The 26,967-nt window shown below is 36.8% G+C and overlaps 1 protein-coding gene across 1 annotated transcript; it reads right to left on the bottom strand.

The window, feature by feature from the left end:
• Positions 1–6,837: 6,837 nt before the first annotated feature.
• Positions 6,838–26,319, bottom strand: LOC590295 (dnaJ homolog subfamily C member 1). The gene is made up of 10 exons (XM_030990136.1): positions 26,104–26,319; positions 17,923–18,024; positions 17,045–17,091; positions 15,903–16,074; positions 14,963–15,421; positions 14,039–14,161; positions 12,995–13,061; positions 12,198–12,440; positions 8,153–8,286; positions 6,838–7,040 (listed from the first exon to the last, which is right to left on the bottom strand). The coding sequence occupies exons 1-10, from the start codon at positions 26,290–26,292 to the stop codon at positions 6,960–6,962; spliced, it is 1,617 nt and encodes a 538-aa protein (XP_030845996.1). The 5' UTR covers positions 26,293–26,319; the 3' UTR covers positions 6,838–6,959.
• Between the last annotated feature and the right edge of the window lie 648 nt (positions 26,320–26,967).

Below are 26,967 nucleotides of genomic sequence, written 5' to 3'. Positions count from 1 at the left end.
TGAATATTACGGTGTTATATGAATGTCTTAAATGTAAAGTAGTGTAATCAAATCTATTGCAATGTGTACAATTATTGTTTTAAGAATTCAAATCGGGTGTTAGCATTTGTGTGGTGCGCTTTGAAAACAAATGTAATTCAAATGATATCAAATGGTTGACCAATGTTTTTATACTTTTCTACTGAGCATTGTCAAATTGCTTTATGCAAGTTACAATTCTAATTTGATTTAATATGTGTAGTGTGTATAGCAATAGTTATGTGTAAGTAACAGTGAACAAATTTTGCTTCAATACTGAAATCAGGTGTACCGTAACATTAATATAAAAATTATTTTAAATTATTTTAAAATGTAAGAAAGTCAGCGATAATGATCCAAAAATTTCTGTATGTTTTGAACTTTAACATTTTCTGATGATGTCTAGATTAATTTAAATACAACAGGCAAATTAACTTCAAATCCATCAATTATTTTGTTAACAGATCAATTTTGCATTTGAAAAGTGATGAGTTTTAAATTTGTTGAGCTGCAAGGGGCAACTCACAGATTTGTTTTGCATTCCCAAAAAATTAGATTACATGCAGTTTTGGAAAATTGGAACTGGTTAAATCATAATTAATTTAAATAGACCCCCTTCCCCTTTTATTATATTAAAACAAAAAAAATTGAGTTTTCAAAATTATTGGAAATTCTAGGGAAGAGATATTTCTTGTAAATGGTGCTACATCCATTTTTTTGGAGTTGGGGGGGGGGGGCATGGAAATCAAATTTTGGTGCTGAATTAGGGGAATACTCACTTTTAAAATGCCAAGAAAAAAAAAGCACTCCTTTTCCACTTCTTTTGTTTGCTACATAATACAATGACTTCTGTGAACAAAGTGAAGAATAATTTATATAGTCAAACTTGTATGGAAATACCAAGTAAAAGAAAGATGTCTTGTTAAAGATTGCTTTTGTGGAAACAAAAATTGTGGTCTTTTTAGGCTGGTAACTTGTCTTTTATGTGCTGGTTTGACTGTGTATGTTTTCACTAGGGCAGGAAATTGACCGAGAAAGAACTTTGGCATTAACCCATTCTATTACTATTATTACTGTTATTCATAGGTAAAAAGGGTTACATGAAACTGTTACAAAAACTGTTCTACATTTATTCACTGTAAAATTTTTTACACACATTAACCAAATGAAGATGGACGACGGAATTCATAAAGTTTGCTTTAATTATGAACACACTTTTTTGTTGGGGAGAAACTTCATTTATACATCATCGGTTATTTGTTTGGTAACACGCATACGCTTCATTTATGGCATTTGGCTTGGTCATTTTACCATTGACTCATGTACCTGTTAAGTTTCATTTGGATTGATTTTGCATCATTTCTTTTCTAATGTTATAATTGTAGTACCTAAACTGTTACAGCATGCAACAAAAAAGAATGATTAAAGGCTAAGTTCACCCCCAAAATAATTTGCTTTTAATAGATGCAGAAAAGCAAGAGAAACAGAGCAAAACAAATTTGAGTAAAATCAGATAACTAATAAGGAATTAATGATTTTTGTTTAAGTATGAAAAACTATGGAACTTAGAAAATTACTACACATATTGCCAATTTGGTCATCAGTTTACGTCATTGCCTCACTATTTATCAATTGCTTTATATATTTTTATGCCATTAATTTCCCTTTTGATCCCCCAAAACTTGATTTCCCCATGCCTTTGCCCAGGTTATATGATTTGTATCATATTGGATGCATGACATTTCACAAAATCGTTTATGAACTTTGAAGAATTGATACTCTTTTCTGAATATTGTATATTCATAATCATTGATTTTTATATAATTTTTTTATCAAAATTCAAATTTTTAATGAATTGACTGACAAAAAATACTCTATATTAGTGCATCCACACAAAAATATACTACTATCACTATAACTTGGTTGCTGTTGTAAGGAAATAAGATTTTAGGGGGAAAATTGGAAATTCATGTTATAAAAATAAAGAAAACAATGAGTGAGGTAATGACTTCACAGACTCATGAGTGAGCTGCCAATTTGTCTAGTGATTTTCAAACTTTTTCATGTCATTGAAAATGTATAACTTTCTTATTAGATATCTGATTTTGCTCAAACGTTTTTTTTTAATGGTGTGACTGATTATTCTGCTTCTATTGAAAGTAACTTGTTTCTTGGGTGGACTTGCCCTTTAAGTTTGTTTGCTCTTGCAGGTTTTTCATTAGATTGTATTTATTTCAGATTCTGTATAATTTGTTCTTATTTTTCAGAGTATGTTTATTTTTGTACCTAAGCTGTGCCATGCTTGAGTGGAACTCTTCTATTTCTTCATCATTTCTGTATAGTAACAAAATTTAGCATTCCATGATTTCTGAGTGAAAAGGGTACTTCTCTATGTTCAAAGCTGTAGTTTAATGAAATGCTTCTAATCATATCACTAGAAATTTTGTTTGCCTATATGTGCATGTTCATGCTTAACCTGTAATGCCATTTGTTTGATAAAATAATCAACTTTCAATAAACCATTTTGTAATCTAGTCAAGTCAAATTGCATGCATAAATCTTTGTTAAGTGCCATGTTACAAATCATATTATTTACCTGTAACAAATTATTGTATTTCAGTAGTCCAAAATGCAAATTGCATACATTAATTGTTGCTAGGTACGACAACCACTGTGGCTTGTCCAACCTAACAACATTAAATGTATGCAATTTACATTATGACTGTTGAAATACAATTATTTGTAACAGGTGAATTAAATCATTTGTAAGGAGGCCCTTGACATAGATTTGTTCATTAAATTTGATTACGTTACGAAAATGGCCTATTGTTGTTTATCATTTCTATGTTCACATCACTGTCTGTGTTGTAATTTTAGTTTTTCTCCTCGGATAATTGCAAGCACTAAAGTGATGAGAAAAACTTAAAAGGAGTCAATTTGTTTGGGTAAAGATAGCTTCCATATGTACGTTTAAAGTTTCCACTCTCCCATGAGAAATTGAACCATAATTCTTCCTCTAATAATGAATAAAGGTTATTATTATTGTCTTACCGGTAGTTAATTTTATTATTATCTTAGGTGTTATTATTATCAATTTTTGGTATCGCACTCAAGAATTTGGGTGCATTCACCAGATTCCTGTACTATTGAAGTTTGATTTGTATATTTTTTACGTAAGAACTACATTGATGCTGCGTTTTATTTAATTATATTCAATGCCCTTTTGGCTCGAAACAGACAAAACTTTTGATCATGTATTGCTCATGTAAACCAATATTCTGCTACACAATTTTTTCATTCATACTTATATTTGTAACCATGCACCGATATAAAACATTTAGAGGAAAAAAAATACTCAATTAAAAGTCATTAATCAGTCCCTCATAATTATAGCATACCATATTTGACATCTGTAGCATGTATAAAGCCTAACAGCAAGTTGATGATTTTTAGTATTGCTTATGCGAGTTTGACCGTTTGTTATCGTTTGCTTTGCTTTTATTTCAGAATGAAAAAAGCCCCAAACATTGCTTCCAGAGGTGAACAAACTTTTTGCATATGTTGTAGAACTCCATAGGTATATGTTGCTGTAGCCATGAAGACGAAAGCATTTCATCATTAGAAAATATTTTGTGATGTCCACAAAACCACTAGGCAGCTTGTTGGTTATTATTCATTCACTGTTAGCACTTTTGGCCTTATGGGAAAAGCGCGGTATAAGTAATAATAATAATAATAATAATAATAATAATAATGCAATTATAAGTGTTGGGACAGAGAGAGTGTAATTTGATTGTAAAAGTAGGTCTTTAACAAAAAAGTAGAATGTATTTGTTGGCTTTGGCAGAGGTGACCGTTTTTGTTTCTGTTGGGTTCCTCATGACATTCTAACTCCTCAATGTCGTATAAATGCAATAGAGTTTCTCAATTTTAAGTGTGACAACATTTTGACAGATGTAGATATTCACTTTAATCAAATTTCCCCCTAGGCGTACTTAAAATTGCAGCAAACAATGAACTTTTATGAAAATGCCAATTTCAGATGGTTAAATATTTTCTTGCTACTGACATTTTAAGATACAGTTGTATTTCTTGCATTCTTTGTCTCATGTGTTTTCTAATTGCAATACTTTGTGTACACTTCATCATTGGGTCCACATGATTAAAACAAACTGAAACTGAGGGAACCAATAATTTCGGTTTGATAGACGTTTTGGTCTTTGGTCAGTTAAGCCAATTAATAATCCTATGCATATGACATTTGCTAATCTGCACGCCTCGCCTGTATTGTAAAAATAATATTGTATCGTTTGGCCAAATGTATCATGTCTTTGTTTTGGAGAGCGTTTTACCGTCACGCAAAGTGAGACTTAGTTCTCAATCATGGATGTCTTTAATGTATGCTGTAAATATCTATGTGTGTACAATGATGTGTTTGTATGTTTGTACCTTTCCATTTGTTGATCGTTGAAAATACTTGTACATTGAAATGGGTATTCAAGTGTAATTGGGTACGCTTGTGTATAGGTTCCGAGATGTATTTGGAACGTGTGATTTTTTCGTTAGCACCCTGGAAAGAGAAAATGTTACGGTTTTATACATTTAACTGGGAATAAATTATGGATCAAAATTGTATACTTCAATTCATATAGTCTGTTGTATCATGTGTTCATGGTTTCTCAAATGTTAAGCAGCTATACATTTGATTAAGAAATAAACATGAATCTTTTCCACTTTCCCTCTCTTTCTTGCCCTTTCTCCCTCTCTTTCTTGCTCTTTCTTGCTCTTTCTCCCTCTCTCTTTCTCTCGCTCCCCCTTCTCTCTCGCTCCCTTTCATCATACATCTGTACTAGTAAGTTGGAAGAGTGAAACTTACAACTCAAATAGAGGAAACTCACATGAAATAGTAACATGTTCCAGTATGAAAATACAGTCTTCTTTATTTGTTTTATTGACATTTTACCCTCTCTAAAATATTTGTTACTAATGACAATAATGAGATAAATAGGTTGTGGCAAGACTTGGAGAAAACTGTATCGAGAAACATGTAGAAGCAAAGAAAACTGATTAAGATCTAGAGCAAATACTAGGAGGTATTGTAAAGAAGTTTAATTAAAACAGACAAAAAGGTTTTTTGATCCAATTTTTTCCCCCCAGTAATGATGAAGACCCAAGCCATATGATTTTTTAAAAAAAACACTCCCAATGAAAAGAATTAAAAATATGTCCAAGGAAACTCCCAATTGTTGACACTAGCCTGGTACTTTCCTAATGGTATCCCTATCTATCCAGTTTTATGTGTATTTCCTTTTAAAATTACTGCAGTTCAAGTTGCTGTTCAAAGTCTGGTGTTCAGAGAATTTTTTCATCTTTTTCTGGCTTGCCTAAAAAAACAACCTTTCTGGTACACTATAAAGGCACTTTTAAACGACAGTTGTTAGATACAAAGCACTTGTGTTTTTTCCCTAAACAGACAGAGACATTTCTCACTGACCTTTTCATTAATGTTGGTCAAACATGCACCATCTTGTCATGCGCACTTGGAGCAGTGCATGAATATGTTTGTGAGCTAGTCAGAGTGCTCTTCTGATTACTTGCCAATTGCACATGACAAGAACAAACAAATTCAGTTCAACTACCAGTACTGGGGAGTGTTTCACAAAGACTAAGATCAACTTTAAGTTAGACTTAACTATGGCAGGCTGTTCATGCCACTGTTTGCTCTCACCATTTACTCAAATCAATCAGGGAAAATAATACATGGGGGCTCGGGGCACATTAGCCCCCAAAATGCCCAAAAGACCCCCTAAAAGTCTTAAAGGGATCCGGTAACTTTGTCTCAGATTCTGAAACAAAATTCTGGATTTAGCTCATGATGCAATGATGATTATAAACCTTTAAGGTCAGTCAGGAACCCCATGACTTTTACAAGCCGATCGCCTGTCTGATTATCAAAATATTTATGATTGGAATTACAAATTTTGAAAACCGTTCGCCTGACGGTTTTCATAACACTACAGTCTATTGGGGAAAACGAGTATGGTAAAACCGGTCACTCAAAGATTTTTACTTTTTTTGAGGCACTTCTTGATCATTTTGAAGCGCAATTTTTTTAGGGCTTCAATATTACACCATATCACAGACACTGATAACACGTAGGGCCATGTATCTCAGATTTAACATTGTTAAACGATCCCTTTAAAAGAGCCCCCAAATTTTGCATAGAGTTCAATGCAAAAAAAATTAAAGAGTGTTATACAACACCTACGTGGATCCTTGTCATTGATTGGAGGATTTTTGGTCACATGATATTCAATAGATGTTATATTGTACGGTCGTGCATTTTTGGTCATATGCGTCATGCATTTTTGGTTATATGCAGACTGCGTACCTCTCAGTGCCATAGTTAATTCAAAATTAAAGTCGATCTTAGTCTTTGTGAAACACCCCCCTGATTGTGCAGAAGCTGTTTAGTAATTTCTCCAAGATTATAAAATTGCAGCCCCTCCAGCCCTCCCTCTTCCTCCACCCCTGACTTTTGTGTCTATGTTAGTGATACAGAGTACAGGAACTACTTGCTAAAATATTATTTATTGCAAAAAGCCATAACCCCCCAAAATATAGCAAAACAAATGAAGAGCTTAATTCCAAAAGGAGCTAAATTCACTTTTCGTGAAAATTGAGTTGTTTCAATCAGAACATTGTTCACTTAAGCAGCCAACAAAATTATTTACCTAAATTTTGGGAGCAATTATGAAAAAATTCACCTTCTAATGTCACTTTTCCATAGACGCCTGTACAAAATCTAATTTCTTTTTTCTCTGAAGTTACAAAAATGGATTTAGCTCCTTTCGGAATAACGGTAAACTCTTCAAACAATAACAACAGAAAAATAAAATGTACAGTTAATGAGATTTGTCATGCATTCGAAGCAACCATCATCATCTTTCGGCTGAAGGTGTTTGTTGTTTTCTCCTTTTAACAACCTCCACAAGTTCCTTGTAGCGGATTATACACTCCTCCTGTGGTTTGAGATGGGTAAAGATGCAAAGGAAGATATGAATTAGGGACAAAATATTGCTGGCTAGCATATTGTCAATAATGGCTGCCCCATTCGACTGACAATGACATAAACATTTATGACTATAAATATTTCCATATCTGGTCTCCCTTAAGTGAAAAGAATAATGAAACTGAAGCTGGATCATGCAATTCATGATCACAAATCTACAGAATTTACATTTTTTGATAGTTCACTATTGAAGGAGAAATATTATCTAAAGATCATAATTGAGAGACCAGTGGTATGAATGGCATGCCATAGTTAAGTCCAACTTAAAGATAAAGACCAGTTATGGTCATGCGATTGCATTGTGAAAGAAATGTTGTGAAATCGATCAGAAAAGGTTGATCATCTAGCATATAAGTATTGCTGTGTACTGCAAGGTTCTGGAATCATCAAAATGATAATAAATTTGGCCCAGTCTTTGTAAAGTTACAAGCACTGTACACAGAAAGATGTATTGCGTTTATCTCTCACAGTCCAATAGATAAACTAATTTACCAAATATATCAATTAGTAGGCGGTTTCCTGGCAAAATTTTTATCATCATGTATTAGTCAAAACATATGCTTTCACATGATTGGTAATAAAGAGCTTCCATTTCATTTTTGGAAATTGGGACGTTTCCAATACTGGTCTTTACCTTTAAAGTCAATCTTTGTCTTTGGGTAACACCCCCCAGGGCCCTACTTCATAAATCATATTATCAATAATAACTGCCACAGATCTATGATGAAGCCGGTCATACCCCATCAATGAATTCAGAAGCTCTTACCATTTCTTGTAACTTGATATCAATAACAATTTATATAGCATAAGTCTTTGTAGGTTTATATAGTTGGGCTAGAATCTCATTGGTTTTAAAGACCATCTGCACTAGTTTGGCCAGGAGGATAAGACCTCCCTGCAAGGTCACTGACAGGTGGTTATCTCATCAAATTAGCTCTCAATTAACATAAGAGAAAGAGAACCATGGGGGGAAAAAGAGGACCATGGGGGACCAACAGGCATTGTTTGCTATATAGAGGGCGCAAGTAGCCATAAGTAGTGCAGTCCCGCATTAATACTAGCCTTTGTTTTGCCCGGTACACTGTCTGCAATCTTGTCCCATCTATCGTCCACACTTCTGGGGTAGACCTGCATGGCTTTCTCTAAGACCTTCTGCTGGCGCTGAGACCATGCACAGCTCTCATTGACAAGGTCATCTGCACATAGAAATGCAGGTAATGAAAATAGTGATGATGAAATACAAATGATCGCGGTATTCATGATAATTTTATATTAAAATGTAATGCTTCCTGCGAGAAAATTCAATTGTTTAAACATATTTGTGGCTTACACCCAGTAAATAAGATCGATTGATCGATCTGTAATTGAAAAACAAGTCAGAAAAAATCTTGAACTAGAAAGGGGCGTTGTGGCGTTCGCCTGTAATCCAGCTAAAAATGGAAGTTACAAACTGATTCAGCCGAGGACGCAGGTTCGAAACTGAGTCTCGTCTTTCGGATGGTGACATTAAAGGTCGGTCCCCAGACGTAAATAATCATATCTGAATCAGTTCTTGTTTAACTCTTTATGCGCCACTTAAAAAAACCCCCTGTGCCACATTCTTTTAGGGTCACACATTTCGAGGGAATCTTTATTGACTCTGCTGAATCAAGAGGCTATAACTCTTCACTGGATGATCATGATGAAAAATATTGTGCAGCAAAGTTGTAGACCGGAAAACGTGCTTTTCGATGAACCGTCATTTGTTATATTTTGAATTATCATTTTTATAATAATCATAATTATATAATGTTTAATTTTTCTTATTTACGGCAGTTTTTTATCCCTCTAGAATTTCTTATTTAGCAATGATAAGACATCTTCAAATCGAATCTATTAGAAAGGTGGACTTCTTACCTTTCTTTACATACCTTGCTCAAGTATTCTAACAATTCAGAAGGTTAGTATTTAGGTTGTTGAAGAAAAGAAGTTCAATAGGGAGAGACTTGAAAGTACCCCGCTCAGCCACCCTTGACAATGGGCTAATCTGCCCATTGAAATCCCTATTACCCCAGGTTATTGTCAATGTCCGGTTTAGCGGGGCATGAAAAGGGACGTCGTGGGGATGTTTTTCTTTGTTGTGCCATGATAAGTCAATAAGAAATAAGAGAATGTTATTGATTTTGCCCACTGGTATGAGCATGTAAAAATGGTATAGGCATAATATATTATATGTGATATACATGACATAATCAGCATCTTATTGAAATGTCTCATTATGAATGTTCACCGCATCTGTTCTCTCACCTTCTTTACCCCTCAATAAAATTGATTTCAAGTACATTTATCACAGCCATAGATATACAAAGAAAGAATGAATCAATCTTAAAATATAAACTATATTGCATTGTTTTCCATTTACTTTATTGTGAGAGAGCTTATTATCAGAAATGATTGACGAGTGGAGTATGCAATGAATAAAATATGGAGAACGGACGTGAGAGACATTATGAGAGAGAAATAGTGATATGAAATGAAAGGACTTTACTGTGAATAAAGATTATAAGAGAAAGAGATAAAGATGACGGCAAGACAGGATACATATTGATACGAAAATAACAATAATAATGAGATAGAGATGACGGAAAGAAAGAGAGTAAACACTGATAGCATAAGAATGAATAAAGATAATAAGAGAAAGATATAGAGATGACGGCAAGACATAGGGTACATATAGATAGGAAAATGATAATAATAATAAGATAGAGATGACGGAAAGAAAGAGAGTAAACACTGATAGCATAAGAATGAATAAAGATAATAAGAGAAAGATATAGAGATGACGGCAAGACATAGGGTACATATAGATAGGAAAATGATAATAATAAAAAGATAGAGATGACGGAAAGAAAGAGAGTAAACACTGATAGCACAAGAATGAATAAAGATAATAAGAGAAATATATAGAGATGACGGCAAGACATAGGATACATATTGATAGGAAAATAATAATAATAATAAGATAGAGATGACGGCAAGAAAGAGAGTAAACACTGATAGCATAAGAATGAATAAAGATAATAAGAGAAAGATATACAGATGACGGCAAGACATAGGGTACATATAGATAGGAAAATGATAATAATAATAAGATAGAGATGACGGCAAGAAAGAGAGTAAACACTGATAGCATAAGAATGAATAAAGATAATAAGAGAAAGATATAGAGATGACGGCAAGACATAGGGTACATAATTATAGATAGGAAAATGATAATAATAATAAGATAGAGATGACGGAAAGAAAGAGAGTAAACACTGATAGCATAAGAATGAATAAAGATAATAAGAGAAAGATATAGAGATGACGGCAAGACATAGGGTACATATAGATAGGAAAATGATAATAATAATGAGATAGAGATGACGGCAAGAAAGAGAGTATTACACTCATAGCATAATAATGAATAAAGATAATAAGAAAAAGATATACAGATGACGGCAAGACATAGGGTACATATAGATAGGAAAATGATAATAATAATAAGATAGAGATGACGGAAAGAAAGAGAGTAAACACTGATAGCATAAGAATGAATAAAGATAATAAAAGAAAGATATAAAGATGACGGCAAGACAGGATACATCTTTCTTTCATTAGTTTTATTCATTCTTATTCTATCACTGTCTACTCTCTTTCTTGCTGTCATCTCTAGCTCTTTCATTAATTTTTATTCATTCTTATTCTATCAGTCTACTCTCTTTCTTGCTGTCATCTCTATCTCTTTCTTTCATTATTTTTATTCATTCTTATTCTATCACTGTCTACTCTCTTTCTTGCTGTCATCTCTATCTCCTTCTTTCATTTTTTTTATTCATTCTTATTCTATCAGTCTACTCTCTTTCTTGCTGTCATCTCTAGCTCTTTCATTAATTTTTATTCATTCTTATTCTATCAGTCTACTCTCAGGGAACACTTTTATCACTAGAGTCTTCGTCACTGCTCGATTCGTCGGAATCAGAGTCCATGCTCCATGCTTCCATAGTAACAAGATCTCGAGCCTCCTCTACACTAAACACACGTTGACGTTTTCCAGCAGGTGCCATCGTAACATCAGTAAAAAAAATCCAAAGAAAACCGCTAAATACACGGTAATTTCGAATGTAACACTATGAAGAAAAACAGTTTACCGGAAAGTGTGCGATGTATACAATGTAAACAATAGTAAACGCAACGCGTGGCTACACACTGCGAGCGGTATTATGAATGTCTAATTGACTCGTATACATCTGTGCAAAAATGCGAAGTTGGCACGCCTACGTCCGTGCAAATCGGCGAACAAAGCAAACAAAGAGTTAAACAAATGATGTGCACTGAGTAGATTTTCTGTACAATGTTCTGCCTGTGGTGTGTGTTGGTGTTTCTGTGTGCCTGTGAATGAATGAGGGTGGGTGTATGTTTGTTTTGATAAGTTTTACAATATTTGTTATAATAATTTGCTTGTATGTTTATTTTTGTACAGGGCCCCATTCTCACAAGCTTTGCTTTTCTTGGGGTTCTTCCGATTTTGCTGTTAATTTGTTATGTATTTTATTTTGAATTTTAATGGAAAATAAATGAAATGAAATGAAATGATTGATACACATCTGTAAAAACCCAATTACACACACACACACTCTCAGAACCAGCCATCTACTGCTTGCCAGGCTGCGGCTCTACCACCAGGCCATCACTGGTCCATGGCAATGTCATGATGAACTAGAAACAGCCGCCCAAACTCTCCTGATTCCTTCTAACTTATTAATATTAATTAGTCTGCCATAGGACAATAACTTTTATAAATTAAGAAATTCAAGTCCCGCTGGTTCCAGGATTTTTTCTGACTTGTTTTTCAATTACAGATCTTATTTACTGGGTGCAAGCCACAAATACTGATTTGATTTGATTTGATTTGATTTGATTTGATTTGATTTGATTTATTTTCCACTCAAATATCCACAAATTAAATAACATATATAAACCATACAGTAATACAATATATAATAGAACAAATGAATTATACAAGTAACGAAATACTGACAAGTATGTTCGTAATCAAATAAGTTTACAAAGTATTCAGTATACTCACCCACTTCTTTGTTTTGTAAGACTCGATTACTGACACTTGTATCACTTTGGTCACTACTTTGTTTTTCAGAGGCAATCATAAGAGTTCTATCTTTTGATCTGACAGGTTTGGTCGATCTGTTCTTTTTAGATCCAGCCTCTTCCCAATCCACCTCGTCAATTGAATTGGTGATTACGCCATCCGTTATCAGTCCCAAACCAGTTCTTTTGCTCGATATCGTGTGTTTAATACCCCCTGTGATGCCTGCAAAATGTCACAAAATTGTCAAATAGGTTTTGAGGGTTGATTGTATTAAAGAGAATACATTCACAAAGAAGTACATGCAGCTAATAATGAATGTTCAAGATTACAATTAATGATGCATATCTGTGATATGATTGTTGTACAAAATGTAGCTGATCAATCAGAAAATACTAAAGGGATAGTTGAGTACTTGAACCGCGGACCTTCTGATTCACAGTCCGGTTACATAGCGACTCGACCACGACACCTCTACAATCTCATTATCAGAACTCAAGATGCTCTAGCTCTTTGTGGATCAAGTTGACAAGCAAAATGCTTCCCTGTGGGTATCTAAGTATGTCTATGAATGATTCGATTGAAGCAATTAAAGCATGATATACAATTCAGGGGGCGTTTCACAAAGCTTGTCATCAGTGGTAAATGACCGTTTTTGTTATAAGCTCCTGAAATCCTTGCTTCTGATTGGTTATCAGCAGAGTTGTCACTGATTTTTGTCGTTTGTCACTGGAAAAAGGCTTTGTGAAATGCCCTCCTGATCTAAAACAGTGTGTTACCTTGTGCAGCAGCATCAACATTTGTTGCAAATTTTTGACTTTTCAACTGTTTTGCTTTCTTGGTCACCTGCATGAAAAGAAGGTTTGAAAAAAATACAAATCCTTTTAATAATTCAGACATCACACCTTTGACCTGAAAAGGAAACAATTTATTCCACGTACCATTGATTTTCTTTGTTTTAAACCAAAATAGTAAAGGCAGAATGTAAAATTAAGTCTAAACAATGAGGTCTGGTTAGGGACAAGATATTACAGACACTGTCAGAAGTTTAAAAAAATGTAATATAATATAGTGCTTATAAGCCATGGAATATAATATTAATAATATACTACTTTAGTGACTGTCAGAGGATTAACAGCACTCTGAAAACTTGAAAACTAATATTTTGATGACATCATGTTATGTGGAGTACCCGTATTCACAATGAAAGTATTTGTTATTCCATTGTATTTGAATTCTACGTTCATTCAGCTTTCATTCAAATAAAGTTGTACTTTCATCGGATAGGGTCTTTAAAGATCACAAATTTCTTGAACTTAAACATTTTATGAGAGGTACCAGTAGGGCTCTGAAGAAAAAAATATGCTACATATGCAGATTCCTCAATTTCCTATCTAAAATAGAGAAAGTTTAAAGGAAGCAGAGATACAAGGATAGATGGATGAAGATAACAAAAAACAAGGTTTCTGATACATGCCAGGGGGGTGTTTCACAAAGATCCTAAGTCGAACTTAACTCTAAGTTGGACTTCAATATTATGAAGAGCCATTTGTAGCCTTAAAATATAATATATTCAAAAGCAAACATTCAAGTATTTTTAGACTTTTCATGAATTCCACATCAAGAACATGAAATCTCCTATGTGATAATAGAAAATATGAATGATTTGAATCAACCTATTCAGCCTTTTAAAATAACTTTTACAAAACATTTTCAAAGATGCTAATGGCTTTTCATAACATTTAAGCCCAACTTAGATTTAAGTTCGACTTAGAATCTTTGTGAAACACCCCCCAGATAGAAGGGCAAAGTTTACTGCTCACCACATCAACTGGTTTCTTGATTTCCTCCGCTATTCTGGTCCACCTATCAGTTGTTCCTCCAGGATATTTAGACATAATTTTCACTAGACTGGACACTTCTGAAGCCGTCCATTCAAAGCTTGTCTATGAAAACAAAATAAAGGTGTCAAATTTTTAAATAATGATATTCAGTTCTTGTATAGCGCATATCAAATTGTTATAATGTCCCTATGCGATACCAAAGAGCTTTGAAAAATATTACCCTAGCTTTAATGCAATAGGTTTTATTAAAAGTAATGCTCAGGAAGAAATACTACATTTTTTACCATGTTTTGGAGTTTGTATTTAAAGCTTCTCAGGTATACTACTTGGTTTTAATCATTTAGCCTGAAGAGTCGAACACATGCTGGATTCCAATGCATTCTATAAAGCCTGATTACAGCTTGGAAAGAGAGAAGAAACAAGGATTGAAATCAGGCAAAACAAGAAAACTTGTATTACTGGCATTTAAAGAGGTATTTGAACAAGCAAAGGTGGTTCTTCTATTTTCTTCTATGTACATGTACATTGTAAACAAAAAACACACCCAAACTGTTTACTTGACTTAGTGATTACCATGTCGCTTCGTGGGACTTTAGGAGTGCTTTTTATTTCTCATTTTAATGGGTAAAAAAAAATGTATTCAACGATATAATAATTAACTTGGGGTAAGAGGCGCGATAGCTCAGTCGGTAGAGCAGTGGTCTTGTAATCCGGCGACCGGGGTTGGAAACCAAGTCGATGCGCTAGTGCCTTTTGGTAAGGTATTAATTCTTATTACCAGGTCCCTCAAAGAGGACCTAAAGCAGTCGGTATTCTGGTTGCTTTACTAACAAGCATTTATGCTTTCTCAGCAGTCAGGTGAAATAACCACCACTATCTATCTATGACTAGTGTATAACTTACTTTAGTTTTATCAGAGTCGCTTGCACCACTTGCTCCAAGACCTCCATTCATCCTGGCTGCCTCTCCGGCAGTCGTCATCGTCACAGAGGCACTGGCCGAGCGATCGTAATCTAACATCGCCGGATCCAACCTCTGTTTCTCCCTGGGGCCCTGCTCCTTCCTCCTGCTACTCTCCTCTCCCTCTTCATCCCCTTCATCAAGCTCCTCCTCCTCCTCCTTTGCTTTCCTTCTGGCTCTCCAGTACTCCAGGACGCTCCTGTAGGTTCCTGGAAGGCTACGGATGGTTCCTATGGTCAGACAGGCCAGCCTCCAGGGGAGGATGTCGGCAAGCTTAGGCTTCTGGATCAGGTTGGGATCCTGTAGGAGAATCTCTGTGATCTGTTCGGTTGCGGCCTGGTTGGCAGCTTGTTGTTTGGCCTTCTTGCCCTTCTTCTCTTTCTTGGGCTTGATCAATGCTTCCTGGAAAAATAATAGAGAAATCTATTTTAAGGACAAAACTCACACTTAATCCCTTGATTACAATGTGATTTTGGTGCAACATGCATTTTATACACAGATTCCAGTCCACTATCGGTATTTCAGACTAATTATTCATGAGAATATAAATCCTACAAGATTTACAAAGTTTATGCTGCTGCCAAATGTACACTGGTATAGTCTAGTGCTTCTAGCATGACGAGTGGTGAGAGCTAAAACTACATGTAGACTTAATTGCCTACTCAGATTGAATTATTAGAATGTAAAATATGACTGAAGATTACAATGCACACTTCTTCTGGAAAATGCATATTTGGGGAGCACTTCAAAAAATTATTTAATTTTGTCATTTTTTTCCAAGTTCACTGAGAGCTTTCCAAAGCTGTCCTTTCTCCATTACTTTTGTTCCCTGCTGAAAGTCGCTATTTGTTTTCTTCCTACAAAATATGTAAAAGAAACTCACTATTTCCAGCATCCTTTCAAAGTACATTGACCAGATGACCAGGTAATGGCCCACAGACAGGATGACAGAGAGTAAGAGGCTGAGTTCAAGGAGTCCCATCTTACGGACTCTTCTGTAGTAGAACACCGGCTGTCTCCAGTCGGGTAGGCCATGCTCCACAATCTCATCATACCTACACATGTCAAGCACACCATCAGGGCATTAATAATGTACAGGTGACTGATCATTCAAATACTCAAATCTGTAATTACTCATTAAAGGTATAAACCAGTTTTGGAAATGCCCCCCTCTCAAATGAAATAGAAGCTCTTATTACCAATCATGGGAAAGAATATGTTTTGACTAATACTCAATGTTACAAATTTTGCCGGGAAACCGTCTACTTATTGATATATTTGGGAAATTATCATATCGATCCAGCCTGGATAGATAACGCGAATGCACTTCAACATTGAACATTTGGGCATATATTTCTGCTTTTTTGTGAATTTAGGTTGAAGTATTGCCATCTAAACCTCTGAAGGCAATATTTGAACAATATTGAATGGATATTTTGCACCCAAAACCCATAAACCGCAATTTTACCACTACCGGTCTTTACCTTTAAAGCAATTGTTCAATGACGACATCATCTGTTTGGAGGAAGAAGGGTGTTAATTAACTCGCATGCTATAGAGTTAACACCCTTCTGGCTCCGAACAGACAATATCATTCTCTTACCTGCCCAAAATGAATAAGCTTCGAAGGTAAAACTAAGAATTCAGTATATTTTACATGCTTCTACACAGATTATGTGAGAAAAAGAGAAAATTAAGGTCCATATTAAGCATTAATTTAACTTCCATAACATAAAAAAAGATTTGGGACCATCTGTGCTATAAAAATTATAAGTGATTGTGACCCTATGGTATAAACTCCTGGTATACCAGTAACTGATTGGAGGTATCACAGTAGCAGCCACACAGTCTAACAAAATAACTAATTTGCTTCTTTGAAGGAAAATAGTATGATGAATTTCATTTTAACAGTCTTCTTTTGAATGTCTAATTTTTATCGCCCTTGATTTGAGAAAGATTCATAACGTGCTTTTAACTGCTATGTAACATTCCAACAGTTACATAAAACATTGTTATGAAACTCACCTCTTTCTGGTGTCTTCGTCTTTGAGAATTTCTGCTACTGCCACCAACTAAAAAAAAATCAGTAGAGACAAACATAAATAAGACATCAAAAAAAGTGTTGACTATGTTAATACATTGACTCTCCTGAAGGGTTTAGCTTAGTAGCCTTAGCAGAATTAAAACCTTCAATTTTTTCTTTACCAGGTAGCTAATTATTATACACTTGGATCAAGAGAGGTGGCTTGAGATGAACTGCCTTGTCTAAGAGCATTAAGCACCACGGTATGATTCAAAACTCTGGAGCTTGTTGTTGAAAGATGATTGTTATGAAAAACTTTGTATATAAGGGAGTTTACAGATAGCACATGGTACAAATGACCCCAAATATCCACAGATCTTCTACACATGGAGAAGTTCCACTTTGAACATCTTAGAATAATAACTGCCAAAGTCATTTATGTGCTTCATGAATACCTTTTGTTTGACCTCTTGAAAAGAATACTTCCACCTGCGTATCATAGAATGTACCATTGGTGCATAAATGAGTAACTTTCATGAGCGCATATCCAGTATTCATCTCTGTGGGTTTCACCATTTTGGTACAAATGACCTTTATCTGCCCATGCGCAGATTGTATCTGTGAACTGGCTTATTATGGTGCGAAGATGTTACTGTAGACAGCACTTTAAACTAGAGGCAACTATTTGAAAGTCATCCAATTCTACAGAAACATTCACAATTTGGACAGAGGTACTGTAAGTAAATTGAAATTCATGGAATAATACAAGCTAAAATGACTTTGAATGAAGTGACTTTAAGCTAGCTTGAATATAAGAATCCTATGTGTGAAATAGTCCACTTTTGATTGGGAATGATAGTAAAAAAATAACTACATGTACCTGTCTGAATTTTTCTTCCGCATTTTCTTCTTTGTTCTTATCAGGATGCAGCTGGAGACTGAGCCGTCTGTAAGCTCTACGAACGTCTGACTGACTAGCACTCTGGAAGAAAAAAAAAGGAGAAGCAATAACGAATTTCAATCCTTAACAAGCCGTGAAGTTTACAAACATAATTAAGGCACCAATGAGCTTTCGCACCGGGCATGCTTCAATCCGCCACACTTTAGTTGTGTGTAGTCTGGAGTGCGAATAAAGCACTCCAAGAGGTGGTGCGAGCGCTACATAATCATCTAAAATAAAGAATCATAGTATAAATTTCAAAGTGTCCACACACACGAATCTTCATATAAATAATCATCTTAAATTCAAGGATGTCCATGAACAGAAGAAAGTAATCCTGAAACTCTACAGTCTGGCCTCCTTTCGCTCGAGGTCACGTTAAGCCCCGCCCAGTTAGTTACACTAGTTACACTCCCCCTGTCCACACACAACATTTTCTGATTAGGCGTGATTCTTTATTGAGTTTCAGTTCGAAACGATGCCCAAACCTGCGTTTCGTTAGACGCGTTTCGTTATACGACGTATCGTTAGTGAGCGTCCACACACACAATTTCATCGTAAAACTATCGCGAAACGGTATCACTATCGGGAAACGGTATAGCTAATCACGGAAAATGTTGTGTGTGGACGGGGGTAAGTCTAGTTCACAGTTCTAAGGTAGTTTGTAAGAAGAGAGACACTATATCGAGGTTTGGTTGCCCCTTTCTGTAATATATACCGTACTACTGAGAAGGGAAGTTGGACTTGGGCTGACGAAGGTTCATGTCCAATGAACTTTGACCTGAACATGACCCTTGGAAGTGGGCAATTAAAGTTAAAAACTGCCTCTTGTTGATATTAGGATGAAGAATCCATTTTCCCCTCCATAGATTTCTTCTCCTACTACCTTTTTTTTTTACCCCTGCCCTCTGACAAACTGTAACTTAAACTTAATACTATTACTAGATCTAAAGTCTCACAACTCTTCCTTCAGAAACAAGAGTGCTTGACCTTCCTTCCCCTTCCTTCCCCCCTCTTTCTTTCTCTTTTTCTTTCTTCATTCCTCTACTTCAGTTCTACCTAGGCTAGTACCTTTCTCTTTTTCTCTTTCAAACCAAAAAATAACCTACCGTATTTGCCGGCGTAAAGGCCGCAGTATTTTTGTAAGAGAAAATATCAAAAAGTCGGGGTGCGGCCTATGCGGCGAAAGAGTAAAAAAAACAAAAAACTTGCAAGTCCAAACCAGGAAACACAGCACAAATTTGTACATATGGGACAACAATGAAAGGTGATGGACATTTCTAGAATATTTATCTAGAATAACACATGTCTTACCCAAGGCGCACCCCCGAAATTCTAAAAATATCTTGGTCAAAACAGCGATTTAAATGTTTGCATCCTAGCTCCAAAATTTGCCACTTTCCTGAGCTGCGCCCCCCGGGCTTACATGTATGTCCAAGCTAGACGTAAGGAAAATATGTATGCACTTATTTTTTCGCTAGCCCCAAGAGATCACTCGCCCCAACAGTTTAAAAATACCCTTCCCACATTTTTGGAATCAGTTAACAAGGGAGGCTCCGCGATATTGCCATTGACTGTAACGTGTATTCACTTCCGGGGTTTATCTTGCGAACGGCTTTCCATACTTTCAGATGTTACGCGATGTAACCATGGTTTGGACTGAGCGGAGCGCACGCCCCCTAATTAGTTGATCCACCAAATAGCGAGAAGGGTATTTTTAAACTGTTATCAGTTGTGATCCCTGGGGGCTAGCAAAAATATAAGCACATAGAATTGTTCCTTAGGACTGGGACTACTTATCGATCGGGGCGTCATATCTCAAAAGTGACAAACCTCAGAGTTAGCCAGGACACAATGTTTAAATTGCTGTTTTGACCAAGATATTTTTAGAATTTCGGGGGCTATGCCCCTTTGGAAATATTGGAATTCACCTGCTCTTTCATATGACACCTCATTCATTGATTATCACTTTCAGGATCACCACAGATAAAGGTTTGAATCTCGAATTGAAAAAAAAAAATTGACTTTTTTTTGCATGGTCGCGCAATGCACGTAGACTGCATAGGGATGCGTGTAATCTCTATGGGAAGAATTTTAGCACACAACATCGGGTGCGCGATCAGACACCCTACTATTATGAGCGATAAATCCTTGGGAAGACAGACAACCCATCAAAGACAAAGTAGACGGTGAAACAGATTATTTTCTAAAGCAGTATCCATTTTTCTCATCGACAGCGGGCGGTTCTGTAACCCAATCTGCAGAGCGCCGATGAAAAAAACGTCCGCAAAAATGCGGATCCTCATTTTTGAGGATGCATTTTGTCCGCGTCTATGTAATGAAATTTCAAAAAATACCAGCATAATGGCGATCTAGCAGTGCTTGATTATTACCAATGCCAGTTGAGATTGCCATGACGTGATAAGCACGTCATGGCATATGGCGATCTCAACTGGCAAACCGCACGTTAGCACGCTAACATTTACATTTAGCATTCCACATCACAACCATCAGAACATCCCAGTGTCGCACAGCATGTATTTCATCTATAAACAGCACATTCACCGGAAACAGAGGTCAGCGCCATTGATATGTAGAGCGGCCATTCTCACGCTGTCATGTGTCTTCTTCCCCAGCTCCATCATTCTGGTAAGAAAATTGCCCTTATTTCCTTATTTTTTCCTCCGATTTTGATAATCCGGAGTTAATTACGATTAAAAAACACGTACAATTTATCAAAGCCACTGTCCAATGTTGGTCGGGTGGGGGAAAGTGTGATTTTGGACCACTTTTGAGTTTTGTTTACATGCCTCTCCGTGCAGTGGTATGGGAGCCGTTTAAGGCTCTCTGGAATACAATAATTATAAAAAAAAACATTTCCAGAGAGCAGGCTAGTTATGATGACTGAGGACGATCCTCCTTCTCGGACCAGCGCCCCTCCTGAAAATTACGCAGTTTCTTCATCAACCTTCAACAATACCCTTGAATACCTTGAATACCAAAGCTTCTGGAAGAAAGCCGTCTCCAGCTGCCAAGCTTCCAGGTCTAACTTCAGTCACTTGAATACACAGCCAGGATTAGTAATGCTGGTACTAGACCGAAAGCTTCAGTCTCTCTAATCGTCGGTTGTTCCACTGAGACTACGTCTGGCTCCACTAGACCTCCGATTAGAGAGACTGAAGTCTGGGGACCTCTTTCTGTGAGGCACTGTACGGAACAAATGGTTCGGTTCGACCGGACCGCGATGAATGAGATATGCAACGAGATTTTCACTCTTTACATCCTCATAACTGCTGCAATTATAACACAAATTAAAAATAACATATATATAGCCAATTTGACTTACGATAGCTTGCTCATTTAGATCCTAAATTAATGATTAATCCGAGAAAGTCTCGTCAACATTATCCGTCTTGGTGTTAGTTGATGAATATTCATTTTTTCTTTTCGAACGTCCAATAGCTACCGTAGCTACGTACGAGTAAGCCCAGCTTGACCAACGAACTCCCACGAAACGAGTGCTCTGATTGGCCATTTGGCTATGTTTTTGTAGGTTGACCCGGAAATATTTTGGCCGCCGGGTCATATAGATCTAGCCCTATGTTCCGAGTGCATGAACGTTCGGAGATACAAATTGGATAATTCATATAGACTCTAGGTCTAGATTTAAGTAAGTCCGTAAATTATCCATTTAATATTGAGTTATCAAATTTTGATAACTGTAATTAGGACAAATGACATAGATCTACCGACCTAATTTACATCTGATTTAGAAATCAGGAAATTAGATCTAGATCTAGAGTTGTGGCTCTGGTCTGCGGCCGATCGGCGGGAACTGCCGATTCTATTTTTATTGGAATACTCACAGAATACTTCAATACCCTCAATAAAGAGTCCATATACTTACTTATTAAATAGAAGTCACAAATAACCTAACTGACCCACAGCGTGGTCAGCATTGACCACGTTTCGAAATGCTTCGAGTTCCCCGGTTTGCGGGCACGCATTACCGGTTTGCGGCACGCGTACGTCACAAAGCTTTATGCGCTACGTCACGATGAAAGCATGTACCAAATTACTACGGGTAACCCAAATTCTCACGTTTATCTGTTGCTACGGTAAATTTGTCAAGTTTTAAACAATTTCACCTTGTCCTCGAATGGATCATCCCATCCGGGGGTAAGTACTACTAGAAACTATCGGGTCATAGCGGGTACACACATCAGCACACATACCATCATACACGATCCCGCATGTTATGTGTGTATTAACACCCCCCGCCGCAAACCAGAAAAAACACGTAATTACGTGCCGGTTTGCGGCCACCCCATGCAACTGGCCATGCGGTGGCACAATCAAAATATCTGCGATAGGAGACAGACCACAGCCATCATACTTCAACAAAAACATCAAATTTCACCTCCAATCGGACAAATATCGGACAAATAGAGCTACAATATTGATCTAGTCATGCCTCGATCTCTTAACTTAAAAGTTAGCACCTGCTGGAATTTTCATCGGCGACTGGTGCCGTAGATTTCCGACATCGCTGACGGATACTCCGTACCGACAGGAGCACCTGCTACGGACGTTTTCGGCAAAGCAGAACTTACCGTGGAATCCACGGTAGGTTTCAATGATTATTATCGAGTCATATTCATTTTATTTTTAAAACAAATACCCCTGGCCGCAAACCGGGCGATGCCGCAAACCGGAGACTCTACTCTAGATCTAGAGAAAATCTAAATAGATAGAATAGATCTAAAATAGATCTATTCTTTCTTTAGATCTATTCTATTCTTTCTTTAGATCTAGATCTATTCTTTCTTTAGATCTATTCTATTTCTTTAGAATAGATCTAAAGAAAATCGGGAAGAAAATGTCGTGAACGAAAAGATGTTCATAGCCATCCCCACGGTACGAGATCTCTGGGTTACCATCTGTATTGGGGAATGACAACAAATGTCAGGTTTATTAAAGTAGGGAGGCCAATGCCCGGGCGTAAGGCTTCTACACCTACGATTTGTGCGCTCGTTGCCCACTTCAAAAAATTAGCAAAGGGAAAAAAATGATGTAAAAATAAAAATTGAAGAAAATATGAAAAGAAAATACAATTATACATTTCACAACATACCTATAATCACGGATCTGTAACAGTCTTTCACCATTTGTTGACAATCTTGCAGATTTTGATGTTTTTTAATCCAATAATTGTGGTTGCAGACGACCTTGACGCACTCGCACCACCGACTAAGAAAATCCTAGAGGGCGTAGAGGTTTGCTCACTAAAAACCTTCTCATTGGCAGAAGGTAGACCCTAAAAATATGGGATCCGTTTTGAGTAAAGAACTTTTGATAGAGATCAACATTTCAGATGTTCACAATTGCCACTTCTAACAACTAGAAAATATAAAGAAAAAAGATTAAATTTTTTTAAATACAGATTTTTACAAACTGAACATTCGAAAGTAGATAGAGTACGATGTTTCTGTCAATCTTGCGTTGGTTTGAGCCCTATAGATACATCCATCTCAAAATGAGAAGGAAAACAGTGAACAGTGACGTCATTGTTCGCGCCAAAAATAAAGGGTATTGCGACATAATCTGAGCTCCGGTCAGATCGTGCGCAAAGCGTAGTCTTATTTATAGACCCTAGTACCTTATTCTCACAGCACTAGATACGAGTGTCGTGCAGTAATGTATGAGAAGTGTTAAAAAAGATATTTCAGTAAAAAAAAAGTCTACGTGAGCAGTCTATACTCCAATTGAGAATTGAAATGAAAGCCATGATTTGAAGGTGTGTGTTGTATGATACATGGTTAGTGAGTGTGTATGTTACGTATAGCGAAAGGGAGAGAGAGAGAGAGAGAGCGAGAGAAATATTAGTACACGTACGTTGCATGCATGGATGTGCGCTATGATTGTGTTCGCTGCAAGATGGATTTTAATTGGACCTCGTAACTTCTCGATCGTTGATAATAAGGAATACTCATGAGGAAATCAAATTATTGGAATACACATCTAAGGTAAATATCAATGAATTATATATATTTCTCTTCTTTTTTGAACCATCGTCTTCGGCTCGTAGTAGTAGAAGATGTAATCGTTCGCACATTGATGCTGGACTTCAGCCTGCATCGGGGCTTGCCTGTGTCGGTGGAGGGATCAACTAAGAAGAAGAAGGTGTGTACGTGTGCGACCGATTCAAGGCTAGCCGCTGTTGAGTGATTGCACTTTCGCGCGAAGTTTTAAACTTCATCATGAACTTTGTCCCTCGGGCCTGTCTAATTATGAACGTAACTTTGCGACATGAAATATAATTGTTTCAAGGCTCTTACGTACGGAAAGGCGTAGAAGGAAATGGCTACAAACCAGCTGGATATCTCCTATTTGATGGAACCTATGGAGTCGGCAGATGGGTGGATTTTCTTAGTGAAAGTAAATGCTTTCTTTTAATCTTAGTTTTAGTATAAACAAATTAGTAATTAAAAAGTTAGATTTGGGCATTGGCCTCCCTAATTAAAGAAATGACCCAAATCAGATGGTTATTGCTGTCTATGCTGGTACTAGACAGCAATAACCATCTGATTTGGGTCATTTCTTTAATAAAACTGACATTTGTTGTCATTCCCCAATACAGATGGCAACCCAGAGATCTCGTACCGTGGGGGTAGCTATAGCCAACAATGGCAGCTTTTTGTGTCAAAACATTTTCTCCCCGATTTTCTTTATCTAGATCTAATTTTCTGATTTCTAAATCAGATGTAAATTAGGTCGGTATGTCATTTGTCCTAATTACAGTTATCAAAATTTGATAACTTAATATTAAATGTATAATTTATGGACTTACTTATATGAATTATCCAATTTGTATTTCCGAACTGTGAAACGGTACGTTCATGCATTCGAAATATTACCCGGCGGCCGATATATTTCCGGGTCCACCTACCAAAACATAGCCAAATGGCCAATCAGAGCACTCGTTTCGTGGGAGTTCGTTGGTCAAGCTGGGCCGACTCGTACGTAGCTACGGTAGCTATTGGACGTTCGAAAAGAAAAAATGAATATTCATCAACTAAAACCAAGACGGATAATGTTGACGACGAGACTTTCTCGGATTAATCATTAATTTAGGATCTAAATGAGCAAGCTATCGTAAGTCAAATAAGCTATATATGTTATTTTTAATTTGTGTTGTAATTCCAGCAGTTATGAGGATGTAAACAGTAGGGGCGCTGGTCCGAGAATGAGGATCGTCCTCATAAACAAGGATATCCTCATAAACGAAGACAAAATGTGTCCTCAAAAATAAGGGTCGTCTGCATTTTCGAGGACGTTTTTTTTCGTCGGCGCTCTGGGGGTTTCACGTTACAGAACGGCCTGCTGGCGATGCCAAAAATGGATTTCCCAGGGGAAAATAACCCTAGTTGTCCGTCTACTTTTATGGGTTGTCCGTCTTCCCAAGGATTTATTGCTCATAATGTGAAGGTCTCTGTACAAAGTCAATGTAAATTGCATCAAGAAAATCATTGCAGAATCCGTTTTTTGCATCGCCAATGCGCCGATCAAAAATATGAAACGTCTGCAAAAATGCAGACAGTCCTTATTTTTGAGGACGCATCGGTCAGTGTTAAAGAAGACGATCCTCGTTTATGAAGACGATCCTTATTCTCGGACCAGCGCCCCTACTGGTAAAGAGTGAAAATCTCGTTGCATATCTCATTCATCGCGGTCCGGTCGAACCGAACCATTTGTTCCGTACAGTGCCTCACAGAAAGAGGTCCCCAGACTTCAGTCTCTGTAATCGGAGGTCTAGTGGAGCCAGACGTAGTCTCAGTGGAACAACCGACGATTAGAGAGACTGAAGTTTTCGGTCTATGCTGGTACTTGCACTAGTGCAGCTGTGCAAATGCCAATTGCTACGTGCGGGTGTGGATATGGCTGCGAACAGGGCAGTGCAGATGCGAACAGCTGCATAGTCTAGCCACTGTAGCTATTCCAGCCTGTCTGTGAGGCAGCGCATTAATAATACGCTGCATGTCGTGCCGTCTAGACTGAGCTAGGGATGTGTCATCAGTGGTCTGCAGAGTAGAGTAGGTCCTACAGCTGAATTAAACTCACCTGATCAATCTCCAAGACTTCATAGAAATTCAGCTGTATTTCCTCTACCAAATCAAACAGTTCTAGGTCGGTTTGATCCCAAGCATCAGACGAAGAAGAAAATGCCAACAGAAACAAAATATACCAAACAAACATTGCTGAAAATTCGGAAAAGTTCAGACAGTGGAGATATCGTCTGCTTCTCGCCATGTTGGCAAATGATTTGTGTCATAGCGCCCGCTGCGACAGTGGAGCTACAGGTGGCCTAGACAGAAAGTGGAAAATGCCCCCGGTGGGGGGTACTCAAATTTGGTTTTACAGTGAGTGTGCCACTCAAGCCTTACCCACTCTTTGAGATCATTTTGGGTCATTTTCTCGATATAAGACCCATTTATCACATTTTTGTTGTATTTTTCCATGCAAACACCCGAAAATATTGCAATTTTTCTTTGGAATTATAAAAAACGCATGTTAAGAGATTTTTTTGTTGAAAAATTGACCGATTAAAGCGTCACACCCCCGTCTATCTTATTATGTGAGTACCCCCCCCCCCCCTGGGACGGGGCCCGGGTGTGGGTGGGAAATGCACGTGTAGGATCCTTGAATAAACCACGAACAATAAAAAAAAAAAAAAACAACAGTGCCCGACCATTTTGGAGTTCATGTAGAACTTTTCAAACATAAAATCGTCCACTTATGGTTTTGAAATAGTGTTGTTCATTTAAAATGGATGCCATGAAAATAAGCCATAACAGACCTTTTAAAGATTGAGTAGACCTACTTTGTCGCATGGAACTTTTTTGTAATAGACTTTTAATCGTCTGCAAAAGATATCCGACCTCATCTCTACTACTCTAAATGAAAATCACTCGCTTGGCTTAATTC

This window comes from Strongylocentrotus purpuratus, unplaced genomic scaffold, assembly GCF_000002235.5.
Source record: "Strongylocentrotus purpuratus isolate Spur 01 unplaced genomic scaffold, Spur_5.0 spur5_scaffold_19, whole genome shotgun sequence".
Taxonomy (NCBI): domain Eukaryota; kingdom Metazoa; phylum Echinodermata; class Echinoidea; order Camarodonta; family Strongylocentrotidae; genus Strongylocentrotus; species Strongylocentrotus purpuratus.
The sequence above is the reverse complement of the archived record's forward strand: the minus strand, read 5'-3'. Positions and strand labels throughout refer to the sequence as shown.

What these genes read in the sequence shown, in the direction of transcription:
- LOC590295 (XM_030990136.1), bottom strand. Translation starts at nt 26,292, where the DNA reads ATGGCGAGAAGCAGACGATATCTCCACTGTCTGAACTTTTCCGAATTT. An exon ending in GACGAAGACACCAGAAAGAG is followed by an intron (nt 16,075 to 17,044) that starts GTGAGTTTCATA and finishes TGACATGTGTAG; the next exon opens with GTATGATGAGATTGTGGAGC. An exon ending in GCGACTCTGATAAAACTAAA is followed by an intron (nt 14,162 to 14,962) that starts GTAAGTTATACA and finishes TTGTTTTCATAG; the next exon opens with ACAAGCTTTGAATGGACGGC.